At 43.9% G+C, this 27,766-nt stretch overlaps 1 protein-coding gene across 1 annotated transcript in view; it reads left to right on the top strand.

Annotated features, from left to right (window-relative positions):
• SCRIB (scribbled planar cell polarity protein) overlaps positions 1-24,694 on the top strand; it is a 120,042-nt gene extending 95,348 nt beyond the window's left edge. Inside the window, exons 34-43 of the mRNA XM_010566785.1 lie at positions 696-743; positions 983-1,148; positions 4,924-5,092; positions 7,890-7,979; positions 8,284-8,472; positions 13,545-13,684; positions 14,065-14,102; positions 14,968-15,042; positions 17,766-17,817; positions 22,990-24,694. Coding sequence (XP_010565087.1) covers positions 696-743; positions 983-1,148; positions 4,924-5,092; positions 7,890-7,979; positions 8,284-8,472; positions 13,545-13,684; positions 14,065-14,102; positions 14,968-15,042; positions 17,766-17,817; positions 22,990-23,150 — 1,128 coding nt within the window. The 3' untranslated portion in view covers positions 23,151-24,694. The remainder of the gene's footprint in view (positions 1-695; positions 744-982; positions 1,149-4,923; positions 5,093-7,889; positions 7,980-8,283; positions 8,473-13,544; positions 13,685-14,064; positions 14,103-14,967; positions 15,043-17,765; positions 17,818-22,989) is intronic.
• The last annotated feature ends 3,072 nt before the right edge of the window (positions 24,695-27,766 follow it).

Genomic DNA, 27,766 nt, shown 5'->3' with positions numbered 1-27,766 from the left:
TCCCTTCTTCCCTTCTCTGTTATTGTGCTCCTTACTCTTATAAAATTAAAACTTTCTGTTAGTTTTTGGAGTGCATTTGAATAAATTGAAGTTGAAGATAGTCTATTTGCTCTCTTCTTGTGGTTCCTTTTCATTTGTATAATTAAAAAACTTTCATATTTTTAATAACTTTTTGGCAGTTCTCACTTTACCCTTACTGATTCCTGGTTCATAGATGGATTTTGTGGATCAGTTTCTTTTTCTGTCCCCTGTAGTTCTACTAATCGAATATTCTGTTATTTATTCTGGTAAATATAGATTTCTTCCTTTCCTGATGGTGTTTCTACTACTTAGAAGTAAATTTTCGATAGTTGTGTCTGATTTAAAGAAAGTCCAAGCCTCCTCCATCTTAAGCTAAGCCCTCTGCTCCTGTTCTTCACCTATTTCCCCATGTTTTTCATTTTCTGCCCTTTTAAAAGTTGTCACCATCTGTTTCTGTTTTGCCCTCAATTTAATGTAAATCCTTATTACTCATGATTGCTAAGCCTAAAGTGGCATCGTCTTGTGTTAATTCTGGGACTGCTTTGTGAACCAGTCCATCAGCTTTTGTCCGGGACTGCTGCTGTTTATGTGGCATTGGTGACACTTGGCTGGAGGGCAGGAGCCGTGGTAGAAAGCTTTCTTTTTAGAACGTGCCCATTTCTCTGTATTCTTAGGAATTGCCTGGTCAGACCAGCACAGAGAATTCCAAAACTGCCCCGGAGGTGAGTTCTGGTGGCTGGAGCTAGAAGTAGGGTGGGGACTCGCAGAGGATTCAGGCTTTTGGGGCTGTGCATGTGGAGACAGGATCACAGCGTGGGCACACAGGGGAGGGGTGGGGAGGAGGAGAAGGGTGAGGAGCATGTGGCTGGGGTGGGCAGGTGTGGAGCACACACTGGGGGTGATGTGGGGAGGGAGGTTTGGCTCGGTCGATCTGTGGGCAGTGCCGGTGTGGCTCTCGCAGGTGGCCACGCACAATCCCAGTGGACTGCACAGCCCTGAGCAGAGATCCTTCCGCGAGAGGCAGAAGTATTTCGAAATTGAGGTGAAGCAACAGCAGATGGATAAGCCTCCCAAGCGTGTCTCCTTGGTAGGAGAGGATGATCTGAAGAAAATGAAGGAAGAGGAAGGTATGTTGGAAACTGTGCAAGGAAATTCGGCCTGTTGAGTGAATAATTTCTCCATGGTGGGAGGCATAAGAGAGCACACACACCAGAAATCCAGCACTTCCAAAAGCCCATGGGTGGTTATTCATAAGGCCTGGTAACAGCTCAAAATAATTGAATGTTAAAGAGTTTTGTGGATGCTCTACTGTTACTTTGTGGGCTGCTGGAAGTGCTGTGGTGTCAGGGTTTCCTTTAGTTGGTAAACACTTAATAAAATTTTAAAAAGCTACTACAAATGATGATGTTTCTTTGTAAACTGGCCAGGCTGATATGCAGCAACATGGGGTTGCCCATGGCATCCTTGCATAGTATCTGACAGTAGAGCTTTTATTGCTCAGTATGTGCTCTGATTTTGCACAGGACTTGCAACAGGAGGGAAAATTACTGCTATAGTTTTTGATGTAATTTCCTCCTGCTTGAGAGTTGTTTTAAAAGGTGATGAGGAATGATGTTAAGTGGAAAAAAGGGCTTCTACTGAAATCCTGTCCTGTTCCATAAGAAAATACAGCAGGAATTGGACTCCTGGGTTTGGGAGCTGTGACTCTGTTGCTTGCAAAGATTATCATAGAATTTCTTTTGTAAATTGTTGGGTTTTGGGGGTTTTGTTTTGTGGTGGGATTTTTTGGGGTTGTTTCTTTTTTTTGTTTTGTTTGGTGGTTTTTTTTCATTTTATAAATAGCTAGTCTTCTCTTTCCCACCTTATCTCCTATACTCTTCTTCAGAGGCTGTTTGTGAATTTGTCCAGAGCATTAGAAGCCTTCTCATTTTCACTTAGTATTTCAGGAACATGAATACATTTTAAGACAAGAGTAAGCTCATAAAAGGTAGAAAGGAAGGTAAGGAAAAGAAATTGCAACTTGTCATTTGGGGCTTCTTCAATGCAATGTGGCCAAAAGAATCACAGGTCCAACATAAGAAGTTATCTGGGTACATCAGACTCTAACTGTAGGCTAAGAGAGAGATGTAGGAGATGCAAAGATCTCGGTACAAAGTATGGAAGGAGAAACTGTAGAGTAATAACGAGTTTCAGGCTTGCATTTCAGCTTTTTTTGAGATTTCTTAAGTGGGGTAGATGAGAAGAAACATCACCTCTAACCAGGATATCTCCAAGTACTAGAATTAAAAAAAAAACCAAAAACCAAAAAAACCCACCAAAGCCCTCTGGGAAAGAGAGATCCCATAGTGAAGATTGTCCAGACAATAAATTCAGTTTTAGCTCACTCAGGATGAAACATCCCAATCAAATATCTGAAAGTGATAAGTTACATCCTCTGGATCTTTGTAATTCCAGCACTTACACAAAGGTTTCTGCTGCTTTGAGCTCCCACTGCTAGCAAACTGCAGCATTAGAAATTTCAGCATATAGGCACACCTACTTGCACAAATGTTCTGTTTGTGTTTTTCAATTTAAAAAATATTTAATAAAAGAGGCCAAGCAGCATTATTACTTTGCAGTTATGGTAGGCAGGTCAGAATAGAATAGAATATTTCAGTTGGAAGGGACCTACAACAATCACCTAGTCCAACTGCCTGTGCAATTCAGGGCTGACCAAAAGTTAAAGCATGAAGTTCAACAAGGCCAAGTGCAAGGTCCTACACATGGGTTAGGGCAATCCCAAGCACAAATACAGGCTGGGCAATGAGTGGATTGAGAGCAGCCCTGAGGAAGAGGGCTTGGGAATGTTGGTTGACAAGCTCAATGTGACCCAGCAATGTGCATTTGCAACCCAGAAAGCTAAGCGTATGCTGGGCTGCATCAAAAGAAGCGTGGCCATCAGGTCAAGAGAGGTGATTCTCCCCCTCTGCTCCGCTCTGGTGAGACCCCACCTGGAGCACTGCATCCAGCTCTGGGGTCCCCAACATAAGACAGACATGGACCTGTTGGAGCGAGTCCAGAGGAGGGACACAAATGTGATCAGAGGGCTGGAGCACCTCTCCTGTGGAGACAGGCTGAGAGAGTTGGGTTTGTTCAGCATGGAGAAGAGAAGGCTCAGGGGAGACCTTCGAGCAGCCTTCCAGTACTTAAAAGGGGGCCTACAAGAAAGCCAGAGAGGGACTTTTTACAAGGGCAGGTGGTGATAGGACAAGGGGTAATGGCTTTAAACTGAAAGAGGGCAGATTTAGTTTAGATGTAAGGAAGTTCTTCACTGTGAGGGTGGTGAGGCACTGGACCAGGTTGCCCAGAGAGGTTGTGGCTGCCCCATCCCTGGAAGTGTTAAAGGCCAGGTTGGATGGGGCTTTGAGCAACCTGGTCTGGTGGAAGGTGTCCCTGCCCATGGCAGCGGGGGTGGAACTAGATGATCTTTAAGGTCCCTTCCAACCCAACCCATTGTGTGATTCTGTGTTATTAAGGGCATTTTCCAAATGCCTCTTAAACACTGACAGACATGAGGCATTGACCACCTCTCTAGGAAGCCTGTGCCACTGTTTGACCACTCTCTCAGTAAAGAAATGCTTCCAGATGTCAAGTGTGAACCTCCCCTGATGCAACTTTGAACCATTCCCAGGTGTCCTGTCCCTGCGTCCCAGGGAGAAGAGATCAGCACCTCCTTCTCTACTCCCCCTGCTCAGGAAGCTGCAGAGAGCAATGAGGTTGCCCCTCCCTCAGCCCCCTTTTCTCCAAACTAGGCAAACGCAGAGTTCTTAGCCACTTTTCATAGGACATGCCTTCCAGCCCTGTCACCAGCTTTGTTGCCCTCCTCTGGATGCATCCAAGTACCTTCACACCCTTCCTAAATGGTGGGGCCCAGAACTGCACGCAGTATTCAAGGTGGCCGCTGCTCATGCTGTGTTTGATGCCCCCCAGGATGCCATTTGCCCTCTTGGTGCCAGGGCACACTGCTGAATCCTATTGAGCCTGCTGCTGACCAGCACCCCCAGATCCCTTTCTGCAGGGCTGCTCTCCAGCCACTCATCTCCCAAATTACACTTGTGCCTGGCATTACTCTGTCCCAGGTGCAGAATCCGGCATTTGTGGTAGTTAAATGTCATGCCATTGATGATTGCCCAATCCCTCTGCAAGGCCTCATGTCCCTTGAGAGAGTCAACAGCACCTCCCAGCTTAGTATCATCAGCAAACTTGCTAAGGGTGCATTCAACTCCTGCACCCAGATTGTTGATAAAAATATTGAACAGAAATGGCCCTAGAATTGAACCCTGAGGAACACCACTGGTCACTGGTCACCTGCAGAATACCTACCTGCAGAGAGCAGCCTGCTTTCTGGCCCCTTTTGTCCCTGATCCCCTTGTGACCTGTATGTCTGCCTGCCTAATGGTTCCCCCACTCCACTGTCATGTGTGGAGGCCTGTCACCAGCACTTCAGGCTTTGGTCCCTCCAGGAGGCAAGTGGGAAGATCAGACTCCAAACATGTATGCAGATTCCTGTGGCTGTCCGCTCTGGGGAATGGGGCAGAAGAGTTTGCGAGTCTGCACACAACTTCCAGTTGGAGGATGAGTACACTCAGCATGATGAACTGTTGGACATCTGTTCTACAGAGTGTCCAGGAGTGGAAGTTTAGTGAATAAGGAAGGAGGGACTGGGGGAATGGTGCAGAGTTTGTTACATCTGAAGCATTAGTGGAGTGGAGGAGAAACAAAGGCATCCATGGAGAGGGTATGGACTTAAAACAGCACAAATTTGCAGGGATGATGAGCGTAAGGACCTGCCCAGAGGCTGCATCCTTGTGGGGGTTTAGCAAGTGCTTTGTGGTGTAAGATGAGCCTGTCTTATTTTGGCAGCTCGAAAACTGCAGCAGAAACGTACCCTTCTGTTGGAGGAAGAGGCAGAAGAGGATGAGATGGTAAAACAAGTGCCTGAGATGAGCATGCAGTCCAGTGTCATCATTGAAGGAGTTGAGTACAAGATTGAGAGACTAAATGGAAGGAGCATCCAGGCTCCAGCAACTCGGTAAGACAAGACTGGTAGCTCAGTACCACCTACATGTGTCAGAAGTGTCCCAGTATCAATAATTTTCAGGGAAGAGGGCTGGGCAGAATTTCTTCTTCAGCATAGAAATGGACAGGTTTTTCTAGCTCTTTCTTTTCAGAATAGCTGCTTCAGCTATGTACTGGGGTATGTAGAGATGTTGATTTTTAGAGGTAGCTAATTCAAGATAAGTCCTGATGCTGAATCTAGGTTTGGGGTTTTTTTAGGCTTTTGTTTCCTGGTTCTCCTGGACTCGTCCTCCAGGTTGCCTTGATGTTGTTTTTCTAATTCTTGGGCATAGAGCTGGGAAATGAGAAAAGGCTTCTCATAAGACTTCCGATAAAAATAAGCTACACTAAAATAAAGCTGAAGCTGTCCTTACCTGACTCTCTCTTCTGAGTCTTTGGTACAGACGTTCTTCTCTTCACAAACACTTCTATTGTCAGTCTTACAGAGGCTGAAAACACTTATCCTGTCACTTTGAATCTCATTTCTCTCCCTTGTTTCTGTCCAGTCTTTGTTGAGGAACTTCTCACATAATGAATGCACTGAGACCTTCCACCTCCTGTGCTGACAGGGCAACTCTAAGGAAGGACAGCAGCCAAATGCAAACCAGCTTCTTGGTTTCATGCGAAAGCCTACTTATCCCTTCTGTTTTCATATTGAAATGTAGGACAACAGTAAGGCTGGATCAATCCATCAGATGACTTTCAGTTGCTTATTATTTATGCTTGAACAAAGGCGAGGCAGTGGAATAGACTGAATTTGTGTTTCTTGAAATACTTTTTTTGTTATGCTAGAATAGAAACTGAAATTTCATCAAAATAAACTTGAGCCGTAAAAATAAGGGCTCAGAGTCATGATAAACTTTCTCACTGCCAACTGAGCCACAGTAACGGTGTGCATGTTCTTAACCTGTGGAAAACAGGCTTGGGTGACCCCCTTTCATTACAGATTAAACTGAGTGGTATCTGCATGTGCATAACTTAAGAGTGCAGATGGTAGCTACAGCTCAGCTGATCTGATCTTTGCTGATCTTTGCAGTAATTTGGTTATGAGCATAAAGCCTCAATGTGTCAAGCAGTTGTGCATAGAGTGGCTACATTGAGAGTCACTGTTCTGATATCACTCAGGATTCGTCCCTAGCCCAGATGTGCATTCACTTACAGCCCAGGAGGGTCATCCTTTGCTAACATTCATGCATATCTGACATCAGCAAAGGAAAAAGCTGGAAGCAGCCAGGCTGCCCATCACATAATGGTAGCTGGAAAGAGCCAGGCTAGAACTCTGCAAGAACTTGTCAGCAAACACAATGCCTTACATTTGAAGAGTGTGTGTGTTAGTGGATGGTTGATCTCCAAATGAAGAAAATGAGTTCTGATGTTAGAGAGCGTGAACATTTATGAAATCAACAAGGAAATGTTTGCAGCAATGGAGAAGGTGCTGTTGAGCAAAATCATTAAGGCTTGTGTCTTCAAATGAACTAGTTGTTGCTGTCCTGGTTTCGGCAAGGATAGAGTTAATTTTCTTTCTAGTAGCTGGTACAGCATTATGTTTTGGATTTAGTATGAGAAGAATGTTGGTAACACACTGATGTTTTCAGTTGTTGCTAAGTAGTGTTTATATTAAGTCAAGGATTTTTCAGCTTCTCATGCCCAGCCAGCAAGAAGGCTGGAGGGGCACAAGAAGTTGGGAGGGGACACAGCCAGGACAGCTGACCCAAACTGGCCAAAGGGATATTCCATATCATGTGACATCATGCCCAGTATATAAACTGGGGGGAGTTGGCTGGGGGAAGCGCATGGCTGCTTGGGGAACTAACTGGGCATCGGTCAGCGATGGTGAGCAATTGCGTTATGCATCACTTTTGGTATATTCCAATTCTTTTATTATTACTGTCATTTTATTATTGTTATTATTATTTTTTTTTCCTTTCTTATTTCAACCCATGAGTTTGTCATGGTTTAACCCCAGCCAGCAACTAAGCACCACGCAGACGCTTGCTCACTCCGAGCCCCGCCCCCCCCCAGTGGGATGGGGGAGAGAATCAGGAAAAAATATGTAAAACTCATGGGTTGAGATAAGAACAGTTTGATAGGACAGAAAGGAAGAAACTAATAATGATAATAATAACAATAATAAAATGACAATAATAAGAATAATAAATGTTGTTGTTATTATTATCATTTTTTAAAAAGGATTGGAATATACAAGTGATGCACAATGCAATTGCCCACCACCCGCTGACTGATGCCCAGTTAGTTTCTGAGCGGCAATTCCTCCTAGCCCCACTCTCCCCAGTTTATATACTGGGCATGATGTCACATGATATGGAATATCCCTTTGGCCAGTTTGGGTCAGCTGTCCTGGCTGTGTCCCCTCCCAACTTCTTGTGCCTCTCCAGCCTTCTTGCTGGCTGGGCATGAGAAGCTGAAAAATCCTTGACTTAATATAAACACTACTTAGCAACAACTGAAAACATCAGTGTGTTACCAACATTCTTCTCATACTGAACCCAAAACATAGCACTATACCAGCTACTAGGAAGACAATTAACTCTATCCCAGCCAAAACCAGGACAGAGTTTTACCTTTTTCCTTCCGATTCTCTCCCCCATCCCACTGGGTGAGGGGGGAAGTGAGTGAGCGGCTGTGTGGTGCGTAGTTGCTGGCTGGGGTTAAACCACGACAGTTGCTTTCTGGGGCTTGGATCTGTTCCGAACCTTTCTTGGGTGTGCCAGCCTGTGGTACTGCTAGCTGATGTGCTTGTTTTGCTCTAGGCCCTCTGAGGTCAATGAGAACAGCAGCTCACAGAGGAATTCACTGGAAGAGGGAATTAAGCCTGAACAGAGAACCAACTCTATGTCTGGGTAAGTGGATCAGCAATGTCCTTTGCCTAGGAGCTGCCAGATGATGGAGCAGGTGGCTCCTCCTTTTTGGCAGATGTAAGGTGTAAAAGGAAGGATTTAGCAGAGAAAGGGAAACTGTGATCAGAACCAACTTCTTAAGAGAAACCTCTGTATATGTCCTTCCATCTCCCAAGGTGATGTCCTTGGATGTGGTACTGAACAGTTGATTGGGGGTGTTGGTCATCACCTTTTATCTTGAAAACAGGCAGGTAAGAGTTGTGGTGGACCAGGCCAGCCTACCTCTCACTGTTCTTTCTCTGCCCAGGTTGAGTCCATTATATCTTGGAGCAGGCGATCCAGTGGCACCTGTGCGGACAGCCAAAGCTGAACGGCGGCACCAGGAGCGATTGCGAATGCAGAGTCCTGAGCTTCTGAGTGGTCAAGAGAAGGAGCTTTCTCCAGCAGAACGACGTGCTCTGGAGGCAGAGAAACGAGCAATGTGGAGGGCAGCACGGTGAGACAGAAGAACCTTCACTGTTCTCTTTACTAGGCTAGTTCAGGAAAAGGGGACTTGCTGCATGTGTTTTGGATTACATGTTTTTAAAAACAGGGAATAAACAAGCCTTCCCAAGTCAGATGTTAGGGGAGATTATATAGTATCTGTTTAAACAGTGCAAAGCATCTGCCGCTTGGCTGAGCTCATCTGCTTCTGACAGCTACATGGGTGAGATGTCTCTTACATGTCAACAGTGCTTGCACAATCATGAAGGCAGTGGAGTTTTATAAAAAACATAAACACCTTTACGCGATGATGAATGTATTCCTTCCCTCTCAGCACACAGCTTCCCACCTTCTTTGTAACGCATGAAAAAGATGATATTTATTGAAGCTGCAAGGTGACATATTCAAAATGAAAAATGGAAAGAGCATTTCACATATTCAGTGTTGCTAGACTGGAAAACTTGCTGAAGCCAAGAAATTAGCAAGATGAGGTCATTCTTATCCACACAAGCTGTTTCATCAGCTATGAAAGAGTGATTAAAAATTGTTTTGGAAGAAAGAGAACTTCCTAGCTCAGAAATTAAGACTTGAAGCTAGTCCAGGCATTTACCGTGTCATATAATTCCTTTCAAAAATTAGTCCAGCTGCTCCCATAACTAGTTACAGTTTTCCCGTAATGTTCCTCTAGGAGGCATTCAAAGGACGATCTGAAACAGTCTCTTTTGGGATTTGAATGAGAGCTTTTAGAGCAACAGGGCTGCTAGCGACTCATCCTTGCCAGCCTGCTAGATAAGATGCTGGAGGGATTTACCATGAGTTGTGATACCACTTGGCAATTCCAGTGTTTGTGCTTAGACATGGATGATAATGGTGCTGTCATCTTATGGGGAGGCTCTGAGGATGAAGAAATATATAGTGGAATCCTCAATGAGAGCTGGCTAATTATCTAGGGCTTTGAGGGTACAAAGCCTCCCATTGTTACTTGATTACGTAAGAGATCAGCTTGTGGTTTATTCAGAGCTGGACTAATGTTCCTAGTACCAGGGCTTTTGCCCTTCAAGAAAAACTTTCTTGGTATGCTCCAACTCTTTGCCTTGGATGAGTCCTTTGCCTGGTCTTCTCAGCTGGAAATTTTTTTCTGAAGCATTGCCTTAGTGTCAGAAAGCTGAACAGGTCACTGGAAAGCCTGTTTGTTATATGGAACATTGGTTTGGAAGAGATTGATTTCTGTCATCTTGTAGCATGTTTGTCTGACCTTTGATGCTGGCCCTGCTTTGAGCAGCTTTTGGATCAGATGACCTCCAGAGGTCCCTTCCAACATGAATTACTCTGTGAGTCTATACTTAGTAATCTCTTCTTCCCCAGCTCCCCCCTAATGAGGATGCCTACATACAGGCACAGTGGTGACCAGGATGTCAACAGAGTATGCTCTGCCAGGATTGTTTCCACCCTGTGCTGTTGTTTCGTGCTCCAAATACTGTGGGATTCTGTCTGCTGCTCTGATTCACTGAATGTTCTGCTATATTTGGCATCTCATGCCTGTTCTAGTTGATGCTGTTCCCATGGTTTCTGTGTCAACTTTTCAGGTGGCATCATTTGCAAGTGGAAGTTCTGTATTTTCACATTAAGCCAGTAACAACCCTTTTACAAAAATACAAGTGGAAGAGAATTTGTTAACAATGCCTGCCAAAACAGACACCTTGCCCTTGTGTTATAGGGCTAGAAGCTGCCTAGGTGTTGTGGAGCCAAATGTGTGCTTAGAAAGCTATCACTTAGAAGACACTGGCTGGGACTGAGACGACAGGATCCAAATTCTTGCTCTGGCATATAATTCTTAATGACATTGGACAGATCACTGAGTCCCTCTGTGCTGCAGATGCATGGAGAGAGGACTGTAATAGCACTTCTCTGTCTCACAGGAAGGCTATGAGTGTGGAATACATTAAAAACCAACTGTCAGTATGATGCTGTGTAAGCACCACAGTGTTGTCAGGAGTAGACATCTTGCACAGAATTGCTGCTCAGTCTTCACATGTAAAAAAAAAAAAAAAAGCTCCACTGTTGTATTTGATCCAACAAAACAGAAGTTGTCTGTCAGGCTTCTCCTCCTGAAAATCAACATCACTGTGCTTGGAGAGGTGGTAGGGATTGATCTGTCATCTCTTCCCTATTAGATATGCAGGATTTTCTTTCCCTCATGCCTCCACTTCCCATGCATATTTCTTCATACAATGGGGCAGGCTTTATGAGGTAATGTCAGCTCTGATTCCTCCTAAGCTTAAGCATTAATATATCCAAGGAATGCTATAATAAAAGCTTTGTTTAAGATGGGTGTAGAGAGGAGAAACATGACATTGCCTGCACAAACCTTTGAAAGCAAAACCCTTAAAAGGACATTGCTCACGTCACAGAATGTATGCCACTTGCCTCAGGACTCTTGTTCTTCTGTGAACTTGTTGCTGTTGCCATCAGATAAAGAAATCTGAAAATGCTGGGGCGGAGCGGGGGCAGGATTTTTTTAGGTGACTACATGATTTGCTTCTGTAACATTACTGTACATCTGACTAAGTTTTGGATTAGCTAGGATTTTGCTGAAATTGCTTAGGGCACAGTAAAAGTTCTACATTACGCTGTAGAAGGGTTAGTGATTGTTGAGTACAGTGGTTTTGTCCACTATGGGCAGGAGACAGTTCCCTGCATTCCAAACGTTCAGTCTCTTCTCTTCTAAGCATGTTTTGTTCATGGAAAATGAACTAGTGAAGGGAGAGCCTTTTAGAGGTAAGAATACTTGACAAGGAAAAGCTTCTTGCAACTTCTTGCTTTTTAGTTATCAGATCCAATGTACTGTTTTTAAGTTCTGCAGACCAGGTCCTCGGCTCCACTTCTGATACCAAGGTGTAGCTTTTTATTCAGTTCTTGGAGAAGTGCCTGGCTGATTCCTTGGGTAGGGTTAAGGCCATGCTTATTTTGGTATTGGCAGGAATCAGTCAGTCACCATAATGTGCTCCTTTTTGTAAGACAAGGATGGATTCTTCCCTGCTACTGCAGATCTCCCGTGATGATCTGGTCTTCTTAGGATCTCTCTTCCATAACTGCTAGAACAGGCACAGTGACATGATGGCAGCCAGGGCTCAGGTCTTATTCCCAGAGGCCCCCAGGCAGCACTACATGTGCTGTGTGTGAGGGAGGACTGTATTGCCCTGCACGTGGTGCTGCAGCCTCACTAACCTGTATTTTCTTTAAGTGCATGCCACTGATTTTATTACTTTCTTTCTAATCTTCTATCTTCTGCTTCTTTCCAGTTCTCTGGTCTGTGTGCTGTCACTCGTGACCCCATCAGTTTGCACCTTCTTGGGCTTTCCTTTTTCTCCCTGTGTCATCAGTGCTCTGCCAGGACATGTGATGCGCCCCCCCCTTCCCCTGTCCACTGCCCCCCCACCCCCCCAGCACATACCCCTGTGCTCTGTTGGGACAAACACACTGGGACCCACACTACATAAGTGTTCTGGGCACACACAGCCGCCGGCATTTGTGCCGTAGGAAGAGTGTGATTAAGAAGGTACAGGCACATATCGAGGGGGGCAGGTGTCCAGCAAGTGCTATATGCATCTTGGCAGTTTTCCTACCATGCCACATGCTATTTTACAGATGCACTCACCTCTCCAATTGCATGTGTTCAGGGCCGGTGGCAAACAGACCTTTCGTAATGTGCTTGTCCATTTTGCTTCCCCTTTTCTCGTGGTCAAAGAAAGGTGCATGCTAACAGGTGGTCAGATATATGTATGCAAATGTACACTAAGAGACTTATCAAATGCGTGCACGCACACTCACACCCTGTACTCCCTCAGTCTGCTTCACACATACACACTTCTTTGTAACTACCTCCTAGGCCTTTTCCATTGGTCTGCTGGGTGTTTCTAGTCCTCTCCTCCTAGCCTATGAGGAGGGCACTCTCTAGATGCTGAGGCTCTGAAAGCTAATGCTCCTGGGCACATCATCCCAGATTGCCCTCTGAAGGTTCCTGCTTCTTTCTGCAACAGTTGGTGTTGGACAGGATCAGATATAGAGGCCTGTTTTAATCGAGGCTACCCCTATATCACACCCACATTTCTCCTTGCCAGGGTATGTTCCTGTATCTGTTTCTTTCTTTCCCTGCGCTTGTCCGCTGCGATGTTCATCACCATCATCTCCTCTTCCTCTTCCTCCTCCTCTTCCTCCTCCTCCTCCTCCTCCTCAGATCCTCAGCTCTTGAAGACAGTATTAAACAGTACGAGCAGGATCTGGCCAGGAAGCTGTACCAGTCCCGACAGTGGGCACCTGCTCCCGGGGCCAGGCCAGCTCAGATGTCTAGTCCAATGCAGAGTCACGCCTCAAGAATCCCTGGGTCAGGAAGCCAATCCAGGTGTGCACAGCCCCCTCCCTGCCAGCTGCATGCTCAACAGCCCTGTCTGTATCCCTACATCCTAATGCAGTGCTCCCAGCTGTGGCCTGCTAGGGGTAGGGAGGCAATTTTAGTGGTTGCTGGTGTTCATTTCCCTGAGGTCCCACAGACTACCGGCAGTTGTCTCAATGAGAATGAGGGGGGATGCTGGGTCTGTTTGATTGGGAGAAGGGAGCAGACATTTCTGAGGGCTGAGCCCACTTTTTCTTAGCTATTTCATAATCTCCTGATGGCTGAAGAGGGTTAAGATGCAACACACTGAAAGCACAGAGGAGAGTAAAGCCCTGAGAACTGATCCTATTTATTTGAGCCCCTGCAGTTCCTTTCCCAGCTTGGGTTGCTCTCCCATCGTATATGGTACCTCTGGAAAGGCCTGCAGCTTCTCAGTGTGTTGATGCTTAGCTCTAGGCTCTGTCTGTTCAACACATATGATGGCATGTGTGTTTCGGGATGACAGAAAACCAAGCTGTTCTCTCCTGCTTTGAAAGTCTGTCTGCCTCAGGGAACCACGGGTGCTTAATTTTGCCTTTCTGCACTCAGCCTGTTGACTGTGGTCTAGCTGCTGGGCACAGAAGGTAGCATTATCTCTTATCAAGAAGGCAATGTCTGATGTCTTTTTTCTCCCTCCCTCATTTCTGAGGCAGGATGAAATCACTTGAACAGGATGCTCTTAAAGCCCAAATGGTTATTGCTAAGTCCAAGGAGGGGAAAAAACGCAGCACACTGGAGCAGCTGGCAGAGTCACCTTCACCTGTTCCTACCCCATCACCAACACCACTGGAAGGTACTGTATAGCTATCTCTGAGGAAAAAAGTTAATGCTTCTCTAGCTTAACTTGCTTGAAAGCAGACCTGTTGAAAGCAATTTCCTCCTTCAGCCTAGATTGGAAGGTCCTTTGGGGTATATGACATCTCTCAGCATAGGGAATGGGCCTGATCTATAGCAAATGTGAGAGAACATCTGAGGGATGGTTCCAGGGAACCAGAGCAGAAACAAAACCAGCATCATGACTTTTTAAAAAAACAGGAAAGAGGCATTTGTTCTGAGAAGGCAGTGTCTTTCCTGAGCAGAAAAAATGCTGCTAAATGGAAGGGGCAGATTCAGGGAAGTGTTGCATATAATACAGCCATTCACTAAATAGTGCTTTTCTGTCATCTTTTGCAGATTGCAGTCCCAGAAACGTCACTTCACCGGGAAGGCTGGTATGACATACTTCTGCTTGCTTTTGTTATCTTGCCTATAATCCTGGGATTTTTTGGTTACTCAGCTTGGGTGTGGACTGTGCATCTGGGCCATGGGATCCCTACTTAAATACTTAAGTGAGGTCTGGCTGCATGATATACAGAATTGTGAAGAGGGCACAGTGGATGGGACTGTACTGTGCCCATTGCTAGAGGCATCCCCCCTTTTTTGCCGCTATGATGTAACATCTGTTTTCTGTTTCCCTGTTTTATTATTTCATCCTTTTCTTGGTTCTTCATCTCTGTCTTCAGAAAGCCTTTCACTTCAGAGACTTTGGCCCCTTGTTTCCTCAACAGCATAAAACTGAGAACTTCAGCTGAAATCCTACTTTCCTTTTTCTGAGTACTTTATAAATGTAGCAGGACTTTGTTGCAGAGAACTGTCAAAATTAGTAAGACAGACAAACAGAAGAGTGGGAGCAGCTGCACAGAGAGGGGACCTGGTTTTGTCCAAGGTCACACAATACAGCCAACTCTGGATTGAAATCCTGACTGTGCTACAGCCATCAGGAATCTTGCCATGAATTTTCCCATGAAAATAGGTTTCCTACCTAACTTGGTGTGCATATGCATTTTAGTGGAGCACATCATGTTTTCTCTGCAACTTGGAACCCCTCTCCTGACACCAAAACAACTAAGAGGACAATGTCCCAGAGATGCCTCATTTTCAGAGGCTGTATTCAGGCAGTCTTGGCGCTAACTGAAAATGATGCTCTGCTTCTGCTTTTATCTCTGCATAGGTTGCTTAGCTTGCTGCTGGTTTTCCATCCGCTTCTCTCCCCTTACTCTCTCTTCTCTGTTTCTTCTCTTTTGCTGTCCCTTCTAGTCCATGTCTGAAAAGAAGTTTGACTACCGGGAGTTTGCTGCTATTCCTTCCTCCAAACCTGTTTACGAAATCCAGGTATAAACTGCATGCTGAACCATCTATTAGATTGGTTAGGGCTTGATTTGCTGGAAGTGCCTGCACATGAAGTGATGACCTTCAGAGCAGAGGGTGAATGACTTGAGGAAGTCTTCTTCCAAGGCCTTGTCTGTGTGGGAGGCAATGACAACCAGCCATGCTGTATAACTGAGGGTTTATTGGAGACATCAATCAAGTGGAATTGTGAAAAAGTTGGTCCAGATAGTTTTAAAATTAATGACAAAAGCTTTGCAAATATAAAGCAGCTACATCTTCACCTTAATTGGTCCTGAAATATTTTGAAGTGAAAGATGAGAACTAAAAGGGAAGAAAAGCCTATAGAAATGATTGCCAACAAATTGCACACTGGACCAAATGTTAACTTCAAACTGAAATGTATCCCGCATCCTGCCCAAGAAGCAGCTGTGGTGACAATTCTCCCATGTTGTAACTGCTGTAGATGAACTGTGAAGTAATCACGTGGTAAAAGAACACCAAGTTTTGAGGGTGAGTGCCATGGCAAGGTTCTTCTCCTTCCTGAAAGAACCTCATTTCATTTAAGCTGCTTTGTCATAGAATCAAAGAATGTTTGAGGTTGGAAGGGACCTCTGGGGGTCATCTTGTCTGACCCCCCTGCTCAAGCAGGGCCACCTAGAACCAGTTGCCCAGGAATGTGAACTGCCTTTCTCATATTGTCTGGATTAGTCATTAACTGATTGCATTTGTGACAGCTGATTTGAGCAGATACTGTATGTCTGTAATATATTTTTTTTTTTTAGGTATTTTTTTACTTTTATATAAGACAATGAAGCAGATACCTGCAGTTACATTTGTGCTGTGTATGGAGAGCTAGCAAGTACTGACATGTTGGGCTTTAACGTGCTGTCATGACACAAAGATCTCGGGTCCAAGGTGTAATCCCCAAGGCCAGGCTGACTTTAGCAGAGTTGCAGTTTGAGGATTCTCAGGCGGTTATACATGATTTGATGCATATTCTTGGCTGACTCCTTTCACTGGTGGTATTGCTCAGCTGTTGGTAGTCACTCATCTTTTTCTCTAAGAATCTCTTCCCTATTGGGGTGTGCAGCTGTCCACATTCTGTACCAAGTGAGTTAGAGGGCTGGCTACTCAAGCTCCAGGGACAGCTCTGGACTACCCAAGTTTCCCCAAGCCTCTGCTGAGGCCACAGTGCAGCACTGGGTCTTCATGCAGCAGAGAAGGTGCCTCCAAAGGAGGCTACACGTCCAAATCATCAGTCAGTTCCTCTGGACCTCTTCTCAGCAGTGCAGTAATTAAGAGACTGTATTTCCTCCTGGCCATAGTCACAACTACATCACTCACTTTGGATCAGTGCAGTGCTGTTTGGCTGGGCTGTGTCCTCAGCAATGCATGGCAAAGTCATCACAGCCCCCTGTGCTTTGCTCTCTACTCTTCATGAAGAGCATGACTTCTACCATACATTTGCTTTATTTCTAAAGCACTAAATAGGCTGAGATCATCTCCCCCTCTTTCCTGCTTCCTCCAATTTTGCTGCTTCCACAAAATAGACCAGATTATATGGAAATGTGGGTTTCTTGCACTCTCACAGCTGTGAAACTTCCCTAATGCTTTCCATGTAAGTGTATAGAGCTGCCATCTTTATCCTACAACTAAAGAAAAATTAAGCTACTCCTCACTTGTGCTCTTGAGCTGAGCAAGAAGACCCCTAAAAGATAGATTTGGATCAGTAGTGGCCAGAACTTTCAGATGGTTTTGGCATTATTAAACTTGCTGAATACTGAGCTCTTCTGAAACCCTATCCTTACATTTTGTATAGCTCAGAGAAGCATTGAGCTCAGTGTATTCTGTACAAACCTAGAAAGAATAGTAGAAGTAACACATGCAGCCACTTTTGAAGTAAACCGAATACCTCAACAGAATACTTTGACCATTCTGTCCTTGAAGCACTATATACAGCTAGATCAAATTCTCTATTTCAGCAAAATAAGTAGGGCTTGGGACATCTATGCCTGTCCCCAGAGTAGTGCAGATTTTCAAGCCACCTCAAGTTCATGACCATGAACAAAGTTGTTTTCTCATGGTGTTGTCACTCTGGTCTGATGAGCTACAGACAGCTCCGGTTGTTGGAATGACCTTCATTTTGTGAGGGCTTTACAATTAGGAGGAACTGGTGGAGTTTCATGATTATCACTTAGTCATTTCTCCAAAGCTGTCTTTGCCACCTGTTGGGATGTAACTGCTTCCTATCCCACATCAGTTCTCTATACATACCTGAACATAAAGAAGAAAGTTGATTTTGCCTAAGAAGCTAGGCCTGGGAACAGTGCAGATGCAGAATTAGGATCCAGGACTCTCAAGGAAACATAGCTCATGTCTTTGCTCTCCTCCCATGTTTCTACTCATTTTCTATAGTCTTTATGCTTTCTGCCTTTCATGTCACTTCCTATCCTCTCCTCCCTACACACACAAAGTAAAAGGAGGAGAGCTCTGATGGGCAGACACACACCTCATCCTGCAATTCAGGCAATGGGCTGCTTGACTTTAGCACAAAGGATTAATGCTGTAATCATGCATTCACTGAGGGTCATGCCCCAGCTGCTGTATGATCAGCACCTTTGAGGGCAAAAGGTTCTCTGTAGTGTGTTGGAAGGCTGGAGGTGGGGAATTATTACCTGGCACTAGTATTACAGAGGTGGATGCTCATGTCTTCTGTTCTCTTCCAGTCACCTGATGCAGCTGATGACCTCAGATACATAGATGACAGAAATAACTCAGGTAAGCTCATAGCCAAAAGGGTTGTCTTTGTACTACTTGCTTCCCACCACAGTTCTAGAGGGTTCCCCTTTGCCTGCTTGTGGAATCAAACCTGAGGACTTCAACTTCTTGCTGCTTGAAGCATTGTCCTATTTTGTCCTTTCTAGAATGAAACCTCCAAACTCGTCACATTCAGTTTTGGGTAGGATATTTGCATTGTGCTTTAGTGATGGCTGATTTGCTGAGAATTGTGTGTAACAAGCATGCCTAGTTTTCTTCTGGTTTTATGTTCTGGAGTAAAGAGTAGTAGTAGAATGTGGGGGGGAAGTTTTGGCCTCTGTCACTTGCTGTAAGTGGATAACATCCATTGTCCAGGGCCTGCTTTGTGCCCCTTTTGCTAGAGCAAAGAATCTTGCTGCCTGCAGCAGGCAGCTGCAGATAAATTCATCCTGGTTTAAGACTTGAGAGCATTTGAGTGCTTGAGTACCCAGGTGACTCTCCAAGTCTATGCTTGTGGATCTGTGTGCACAGTCACTTAACTACTTAACTAAAGAGTAATTAAAGCTTTGACTGCTGTATCTCTTCTGGCTGTCCTAGCTATGGTATGTCTTTCTGTCCCCAACTGTAATGGACAGACTATCTCCCACTTCATTCTAGGTGGCTGTAGTAATAGTGTGGAGCTCAGCGGGGCCTGCCTGCTCCTTAGTAGTACTTCTGTTTCCTTCAACAGTTGATGCTGGTTTTCTTCTAGCTGTTCTGCAGCTTTCCCCCCCCCCCTCCCCCCCCCCCGCCCCCCGCCTTTATTTTACACGAGGAACAGTTTGTCTCTCAATTTTATCTTGGCAAATCTCTCAGTAAAGGCTGCACTCCAGACAGCTGATCCATGTATGGGTCATTTCCAGAAGGAGATTCTTCTGCAGAGATACTCAAGAAAAGCTTACTTTCCTGAGAACAACATCTTTTCTTCATCCCTTGGAGTAAACCTCTCAACCCTGGGTTATTCTCTTGAGGTAGTCCATTCAGTCAGTGTACATAACTAGGAGGTCACTGAAGGGTCGGGAAATAATCAACTGCTTAGGGGCTTCAGGCCTCACCATTGCCTGTCATTGGTCTCTTGGGCCCTCAAATAGAATAAAAGCCATAAAGAAAAGTGTATGGTGCTCTATCAAGAGTTTTTTAACCCAGTCCTTAGTCTTTAAGTAATCCTTGTATCCACTGTATGAGGCAGTGATGTGTGTGAGGCACCAAAAAAATGCAGGTTTTCCAAAATCTTCAGCAGATGAAGATGCAACTAAGCTCTTTTGGCATGAGACAAAGCTCAAGGGTTTTTTTTAGATTTCCCCCTCCCCCTATCTCATTCTGCCAGGCAGTGTAGCATTTCAGCCAACATATAGATTTTTATTTTTATGTAGATTTTGGCAAGTTATAACATCTGTATGAGGAATTTTAAAAATCATCCTTTTCTGCATCAGTTCCAGCCTCCTGCTAGGCCTGCTTTTGTTTCTTTTCAGATATCCTTCTCACAACACGTAGAGTAAATATCTGGAAAGAAATACTTCTCTGGGAAAATACTTAAGAATTGGAGTGATTTTTACTTCATTTTTCCTTACCGTAAAATGAAAAGGAAGGGAAACCAGTCACCAAAGATCAAAGGAGTATATGCTGAACTAGTTCAAAACAACACTATGTGTGTGCATTCTTCTATTCCCCCCCTCCCCCCGCCCCCAACCTCCTTCATTTGCAACTCCCAGCATTTCGGGCACCAATTTGACATATCCTATCAGGCCTTTCACTTCTGTGTGTATTTAATACACCTTTAAAAAGATCTAATTGCTACACTTAGTGACACCTTTTCTCTGTACACTTCTACACACACTGGGATTTTAATCAGAATTATCCTTGATCATGAAATTATGGCTTTTTCATCATACGGTAAACTCATAAGCAATTCCTAAACTTTATGCTAGAAAAGCATTATAACAGAAACTCCAAGGATATCTTACTGCTGACTGCAGGAAAGCATTAGCATATCTCTTCTGAATGTCTTTCAAAGCACACCATTTTTTTTTCCTTGTCCATTGCAGATGGGCTCTAAGAAATACTTCTTGCCTTTCTCAGGTCTGACTTCATGGTTATCATCTTTTAAATGTGTTTCAGAATGTTTATTCCAAGGTTTTCAAGAGGCCAGGAAGTTATTGAACTACATAATAGCATTTTTAGGGTGGAACCATGCTATGTGTGTGCTTTATGACATAACTTTTCCAGATCACATAGAGCCAGCATCTTTTGCCTTCCAATCTTACAACCATCAGGTTTCAGAAATACACCCTTGATAACTTTGTATTGCACTTATTACTGGATACCTACTTATGGTGTGTAAGAAACTACTTTTGTCCTCACGGTCTTTGTCTACTTAGGATGTCTAGCGTCTACAGCAACTTATACAGGGAAGGTATCTTTCTGTCCTACACCGGACTAATCACTACTCTATTATTAGTTTTGTCTAGAACTCAGCTCAGCAGCTCATATACACATAGGAATGAAAGATGATCTCTTCACCTTCTTGTATTGTTAATTTATCCCCGTTCAGCCTTTTTAGCCATATCTCTACTCCAAAGATTTGCATCAACCCTTTTGTTATCCAGACTTCCATTTTACAGATTCTTTCCCACCAAAATGTCACAAAACTAGAATCTCTGGATTCATACTAGTTGCAATGCCTGTGCTCTCTTCCAGTATTTTCTGATTTCTCTCATAGGATAAGAAGCAAGTAAGGGAGGCTTGTACTGGTTCAGAATATACCAGTATCCTGTTTGGCTGGAAGTGAGTTCTTGAAGAAAGACTGTAAGAAACAGAGAAAATGAGCTTGCATAGATGCATATTCTCGGTTTTCTGTAATTACCTGTTAAGTAGGAATGTCTTGAGCCAGGTGTTCTATCTAGATCATGAATGGAATGATCCTCTGTAAAATTGTCTAGATTTTTTTTTTTAATCTTTCATGATGTTTTGTGACATTGAGTTCCATAATGAGGCATTTTGTTTACTTTAATTCTGTTTCTTGATAATGTCCATGGGTCTTCTGGGATGCAGTGAATAACTATGTCTTATTCACTCTTTCTGTACCATTCATGCAGGCCAGTATTGTATCAGTTATCTTTCTTCCAGGCTGAAGAATCCTAGTTCTTCTTTGTGGGAATTGTTCCCACACCCCTCTGGACTTTTTTTTATTTCATCTATGCCATTTTTAAGGCAGAGAAGGAGAACAGGGCTGCATGCAGTATTGCAAATGTAGGCATATGATGAGTTTATGCAGTGGCAGAAGGTGTTTTGTATGTTCTCCCATCTTTTCCAATACCTAATCCTCGAAAGTGAAATGGTATTGCTGAGAAGTGTGCCAGTGTTTTCAGAAAGCTCCCCCTAATGACTACAGAATCATAATCTCATTTTAAGGATGTTGCATTTTATATGCAATTGGTATTCCATTACTTTTATTGAGTGTAAGCATCATCCAATAGTGTAAAAATAAACTTACTAAGTCAGCACGAGGTTCTGGCTAGTCCGATATTGTGTCTGATGCGAGCCACTGGGAATGCCAAGAAAAGAGCATAAAAGAAGAAAAGCATAAAGTGATTCCTTCCAGAATACTACTCTAGGCTACAACAATCTGTGTTTTAGCACTTTCTAAGCCAGAGGCCTTTAATTTTAGAGGTTTTTATTTCTTTCTTGAATCTATTCACATTTGCAGTAAATTTCACCTTCCGTGTCATTGCCCAGTCAACTTGGTAAAATCCTAATACCCTTTTTTGTAGTTGAGTTTCATTTCACTACCCTGAGATACAGCTTGGTATCATCAGCAGTTTCTCTCAAGACAGTCTTTATCACTTCTACTCCTTCTCATTAGTTACCAAATACTGACCCTAATACGGATAGCTGCTTTATGTTGTGATAGCAGGTAATATCCTCCTGCACTTTTTCTGTGTTTTAACTACATACCCACTACAGGATGTGCTGCCTTATCCTATGGCAGCTTGTTTTCATTAATAGCTTTGGCTGAGGAACAATCAAAAGGTTTTTTAAAAGTTCAGTATGCTGTGTTGAGATGACTTAACTTGCATGTTTGATGGTTCCTTTGGCTAATTCTAGTCTAAGAGGGTCTAAAAGGAATTACTTCCTTCTAAGCCACACTGATTTCCTTCCCCATCCCACCCCCCATCTGGATTTTTAATTGCATGTGCCTATGCCTTTCTTTTATACCTATTTGCCTTGTTTGGAAGTCAGTCATCTGCTTGCCAATCCCAGTATCCTTTCAAGATGTCAGATTTGTCACCTACATTAATTTGGTTCTGAGGCCTTTTCAAACAACAGGTTAATGCTATGGTTAATAGTTCAGGAAGGATTCTGAATTATAATGACTACTCTAACGGTACTGTAACAAGGGGAATAATTGCATCTTGGAGTCTGATTCTAGAGTAGAGGGTGGGCCACTAGGTACAGCTCAGCAGACTGTGCACCTTTGACCTGATAGATCTTCATAGATTTCTGTATTTGAGGTTCTCTGCTATGTTCAAAGACTTTAGAGAGGCTTCCCAGGAGCCAGTTTGCACTTGAAGGGAAAAATCTGTGGTTTTGTGGAACTTTTTTTTTTTTTTACACAAATATCTCACAGTAGTTGCTCAAGCCAAATTATCGCAAAGGGCAGATGTTCCAGGTGTATGTCAAAGCACAGCAGATAAGCTCTACTAGGTCCTTTCAGGAGGGTAAGGAGCCACTGTAACAGCAAGTGTACTTTAGGTGCAGAACACATCCTAAGAGGCCTGAGACCAAGTTAACTGAGAGTCCGCCCTGCCAGAGTATCTTTCCTGGTGAGTTCCTTTGGTGAGGGAGCCAAGTCACAGACTAAATTTACAGAAAGGACTTAGTCGTGTAACTTCAACGTTAAGCAAGGCCAAAATGCTCACCTCTCGTTAGCTACAGCATACCATGCTGGTGGTCACACTGCTTGCTAGTGCGTGCTACTCTATTTGAAACAGAGATCACCTAAAAGTCCAGGGCACAGGATTGCTGTAGATCACTAAGACTTCAGTGCCATCTGAAATTCAGCACCTGGGTATACCCTTGTGTCTACGTTACCTGTATCAGCTATATACTTAACCTAGCACTTTGTCTTTAAAACTACGTTTCTTGTCTACACAGTTCCCCAGGAGCAGGATGGGCAGCCAGAGGAAGAGGAAATGTTAGTAACACGTGATTCATCAACACCTACTTCATCAGCACTTGAAGAAATGGCCCTGTACAGCAGCAAACGCAAACTCCGACACAGCCGGCGCAGTTTGGAGGCTGCTGTCCCTACGTAGAAGATCTGGTGCACCTGGGCGATGGAATAGCCCAGCACAGGGCTTTTGAGCTTCCTGTGCTCCAGGGACAGCACTGGACTGCCCACACTGCTGCCTCCTGGACTCTGGATGGGAACTGAGCACCCCAGGGAGCATTGTGGCCAACTAACTTCCTTTAAGGCTGTGAACCGCCCTCGTTTCTCACCCAATAATGCACTGGGGCATGTCCTAAACAAAATGGGATAAACACTAGACTTATTGATGGCAATTGAGAGGAGGTGTGGGTATGACAGTGGGCAGATGCAGCTTGTTAGCCTGTAAATATTGTGTGTGGGGGAAGGGTAGGACAGGGAGAACATATGAGTGTGAGAGTGTGTTGGGCTCCAGCTGTTATTTCCTCAACTTTGATTTGTTTAGTGGTTAATATGGGAGCTTCTACTCCGGTATGAATTAGAAGGAAGGTCCAGCCTGCCTTTGCTCCTATTTAATTTCCAGTCTTTTGCCAAAAAGCATCTCCTTCCACTCTCCTGCACTGTGTCACCTCACTTTCTTTTGGGAGTATGTGGAAATGGGTAGCTTGGAGGCAAAAAAAAAAAAAAAAAAAAAAAAAAAAAAAAAAAAAAAAAAAAAAAAAGGAATTTCAGTGAAGTGCCTCCCTCTGACACTGACACCTATGTGCTCAAGCAAAGACAACTGAATAAGCAGGAGCCTGTGCCAGCTCTGTGCCACTTGCCTCTGGTGGTGAGCGCAGCAATCTATCCCATGTAGGAAACTGCTCCTGCTAGTATTTTGTGCTGTTCTGGGAGACAGGTACCTACCTAGATGTACACATAACTGTGTGTATCTTGTGCGTGCAGTGTGAACCACTCTACAAGCACACTGTACTGAGTGTCAGAGGAGGCCAGGTATCTGTCTTCTGTCAGCACCATGACTGAATTGGTGACCTGGGGCAGAAATGAGAAGGGAGCTGAGCAGCTGTAGCAAGAGTGTAGCAGTGTGCATGTGTGACAGCAATAGAGAGCAGAATAGTTGGGGATTAGGATATGGTGGCAGAGATAGGAGGTGTAAACAGCAGATAAGATAGTGCGTTAGGATTCAGGAAATGGGGAAGGGTAGGAAGTGGCATTGCTGGGGTCAGGTTAGGAGTAATGGGGTCTTACAGGTAGGAGGATACTAGTGGGTGAGGCCACAATGTTGCCCACTAGCAGTGAAATGAAACATGACGTTACTGGGGTGCCCAGTGTGGGGCTTTCAAAGAGCGCCTGCTAGGCAGGGAGCACAATGAAGTAGGATGGGTCTGGCCTATGCCTTGCAATAACTACACAATTCTACTTTCTGCCAACTTGTTGGCTTCAGGCCCCTCTCCATGTAGAACAAGGAAAATACATGCTTGCCCATGCAAGAGTTAAAAAAATGGAAAAGGAGCAGGGGTGTGATTCATGGTTTCCATGAGTGGAACAAGGGCTGTGAACAGATTCTGTATCAAGTGAGCTCTGCAGATGGGGAGGAGACAGGTGCTGCCTATAGCTCTGAAATCAGTTTCTGCTGCTGACTACTGAAATAAATCATCCCTTTTCTTTTTTTTTTTTTTCCTTCTTTTTTTTTTTTTTTTTTTTAATGTCTCTAATAGGGAGAAAAGCATCTGAGCTTGGCAGTAATCTGATCTGTCTACCCTGATACATTGGTGCTCTCTGCTGAACCCCTCCAGCAGTAAGACCAGAGTTGGACCTTAAGCCTTTCAGTGACTCAAAGTGGCTTGGGAGCGACAGGCACTTCTGCTTGTATATTTGCTGAATGAAAGAACTGGATGCAGTTTCTTTTAGTTGAGAATCTCCCTTCATGCCAAAATCCAGTGGATCATTTTAACTGACTTCATATGGTTTAATTTTACAGAGCTTTGAAGGGGGAACTCTGATAATCTCAAACTGCAGCTATGGCTGCTTCCATCATCAGCAATTTGAGCTTTTCCTTTTTAAATCTAATTTTAGCATTTGCTTTTTAACAACAGCAATTTTGGAAACAATCCTGGATTGGTTTTGGTGACTAACTTGTGATTCTTTTTTTCTTTCCCTTTGCGGTACCTGGTGCCAGGCTCTGGGTTCTCTCCCATTCTCTCCTGAGAGACTCTGAGGGAAAATTAGCGCATCAAGACTGTAACTAGTGAAATTTGTACAACCAAAGAAATCTATTTTGTGGTTCAAGGATAATAAAGTTTACTTTACATTTTAGAACCTTTAGTTAATGTGGTTTGCCCTGTGTGAAGTCTGCAATTTCTATATCAACACTTTGATTCTTCTCACCCTATAGTCTAGCAAACATACTAGTGATTTTCCTGCTTTTGGATGCAGAAATTAATGATCACCTAAATCAATGCGAGCTGCAGGAATATCAAGATGAACACGTGCTACTTGTGTAAATTTCGTAGAAAACTGGCATCTATGCTGAAAGGGGAGGAAGAGCAGATTCACTCTTGAGGGGCAGGGAGGAGAGTAGAGGTTTCGGCTCCAGAGAAGTTGTAGTAGTCGGGAAAGGAAATGGGGACAAACAGGTGAGATGATACATGTTCGATACAGTGGTTTAGTTATCATGTTCATCGCTAACATCTATTTAAAAAACAACATCCTGCTTAATGGCATACAAAAGAGGGAGGTAAATTCAGAAATGAGAAAATGAGCTGTAATGTGCTGTTCAGTGTTACAGCCTTTAAGACAAGTACTGATGCTAGCTGCAGAGGGACTCGTAATTCCATCCATACAAGGGGCTGATTAGGCACGAAATGTCCCTGTGTGCTGTGGTGCCCGTGCGCTTTGTGGTTGGGCTCTGTCAGTAAAGGTTGCCTGACGTGATTCTGTCATCTGTGGCAGTGAGGACTGGTTCCTTCTGCTGCTGCTGAGCTCTGCAGTGCCTGCTGCTCCAGCCCATTGCTTCACGGGTGTGGGTGAGCTCATGGAGCACCAACCCTAAGGGTTTGGCTCCATTTGACCAGCTGCCAGGAGTGTGTGGGGGAGCGCGTGTGTGTCTGTGTGTGTGTGGATGATGGAACAGCTGGACACATGAGTCAGCAGGTGGCTGTTACAGGAGTAGCCTGGAAGCGATGCACAGCCTTGAGCTCTGCTCATCAGCTGATGTAATATGAAACAGTGACACCAGCAAGATCTTAAGCCTCTTGGCTTTCTTTACTTGGCACTGCTTAACAAAAAATAAATCCTATTTTGTTTACATGATTAAAGCTTTTAAAAACATAGTTTAAATATTAAAAAACTAACACATATCATGTAGCCCAAACAAGTTTTCCTTAGTCTGGATCAATGGATAGCCACCAAGACGTGCCAGCACAGTGAAAGAAAAGCAGCCCCAGTGGGAAGAGGGCAGAATTCCTTTTTCTGGAGACAGTGTCATGCTAGACCGTGGCCTTATTCTCCATCCTTTGCAATTGTTGACTTGCAGGGACATATGGAAAAAGGACCTCGGTATGTCACATGGTACCACAGGAACAGTCTTGTCTTAGTTCAGCTTGGAGAGTTCAAGAGTCTAAAGTGTAGACTTACACAGACTCAATATATTGCACAGGTTTTCTCCTATAAAATGGAATTTTTAAAAATCTTGTTTCAATGTATCTTTTTTCTCCTCACTTAGACTGTAGTTTTCTTGGGCCACATTTATTACTTTATGCATATGTATCGCCTAACACAACTGAGCCATGATTAAGACATACGCAATAGTTATCACTTTAGAGGAAAGTAAACATCATCAGGGTCCTTGTAGGAATTGAAGCAGGTCATTAGCATAATTTTTCTCAGACAAAAGCACATAGTAACATACACACCTCATAAAAATGCAAGCCTGAAAGCCTCACATAAGGTACCCATCCATTGCATATGCACTGGAGGGGGCAGAGGCAGGATGGGAAATCCACACCCATTTATCTGCAATTGAGATTTCCCCGAAGGGTCCATGTTACAGGCCCCATTTCCAGTTAGGGTATGGACAGGAGGATAGAGGTGATTGCTGTGATGGAAGGTGGCCCAGAAGTCTTAACAGCAAGCATATTCAGAAGAGTTTCAGAATTAGAAAATCTGTCCAGCTGCTTTGCTGCTTCTGTGACAAACCTGTTGATGAGAAGCAAGGGAGTAGGGCCTAATTCCAAATGCTCTACTAGATGAAGGTCTAGAAAAGATGTTCATGCAAGAGTGTCTGATTTACGATAGCTACTCAAAGTATCCACAGGGCTAGCATGCAATTGCCTCTGGTAAGATGTTGCTATTGGAGTAAAGACAGAGAAAGACAACCAAAAAATATTTTTCAGAACTTTATAGCTTCCCTGGGTTTTGAGGTGTGCTCTTACGTCTTCATTAACTTAACTTAGGAAATTTATTTAGGGTGGATATTTTACTATAAATAGGAACAAAAAAAATTAGTTCAGTTTTATAGGGACAATGCAAAGATCTTCAAGGCTGCACAAATACAGAATAGAGTACAACTGGTTAGGTAGAAGGTTTGCAAGAAATAATCTTGCAGCTACATGCATTGTATAGCAACAGTGAATCGACATGCTACTGGGAGTGTGGAGGCAATGTTAATGTCATGTTGGAACATAGCTCTAGGTGCAACTTGCAAGATATGAAGTAAAACCTGCT

Source organism: Haliaeetus leucocephalus, unplaced genomic scaffold, assembly GCF_000737465.1.
Source record: "Haliaeetus leucocephalus isolate CR32 unplaced genomic scaffold, Haliaeetus_leucocephalus-4.0 Scaffold218, whole genome shotgun sequence".
Classification (NCBI taxonomy): Eukaryota; Metazoa; Chordata; class Aves; order Accipitriformes; family Accipitridae; genus Haliaeetus; species Haliaeetus leucocephalus.
The sequence above is the reverse complement of the archived record's forward strand: the minus strand, read 5'-3'. Positions and strand labels throughout refer to the sequence as shown.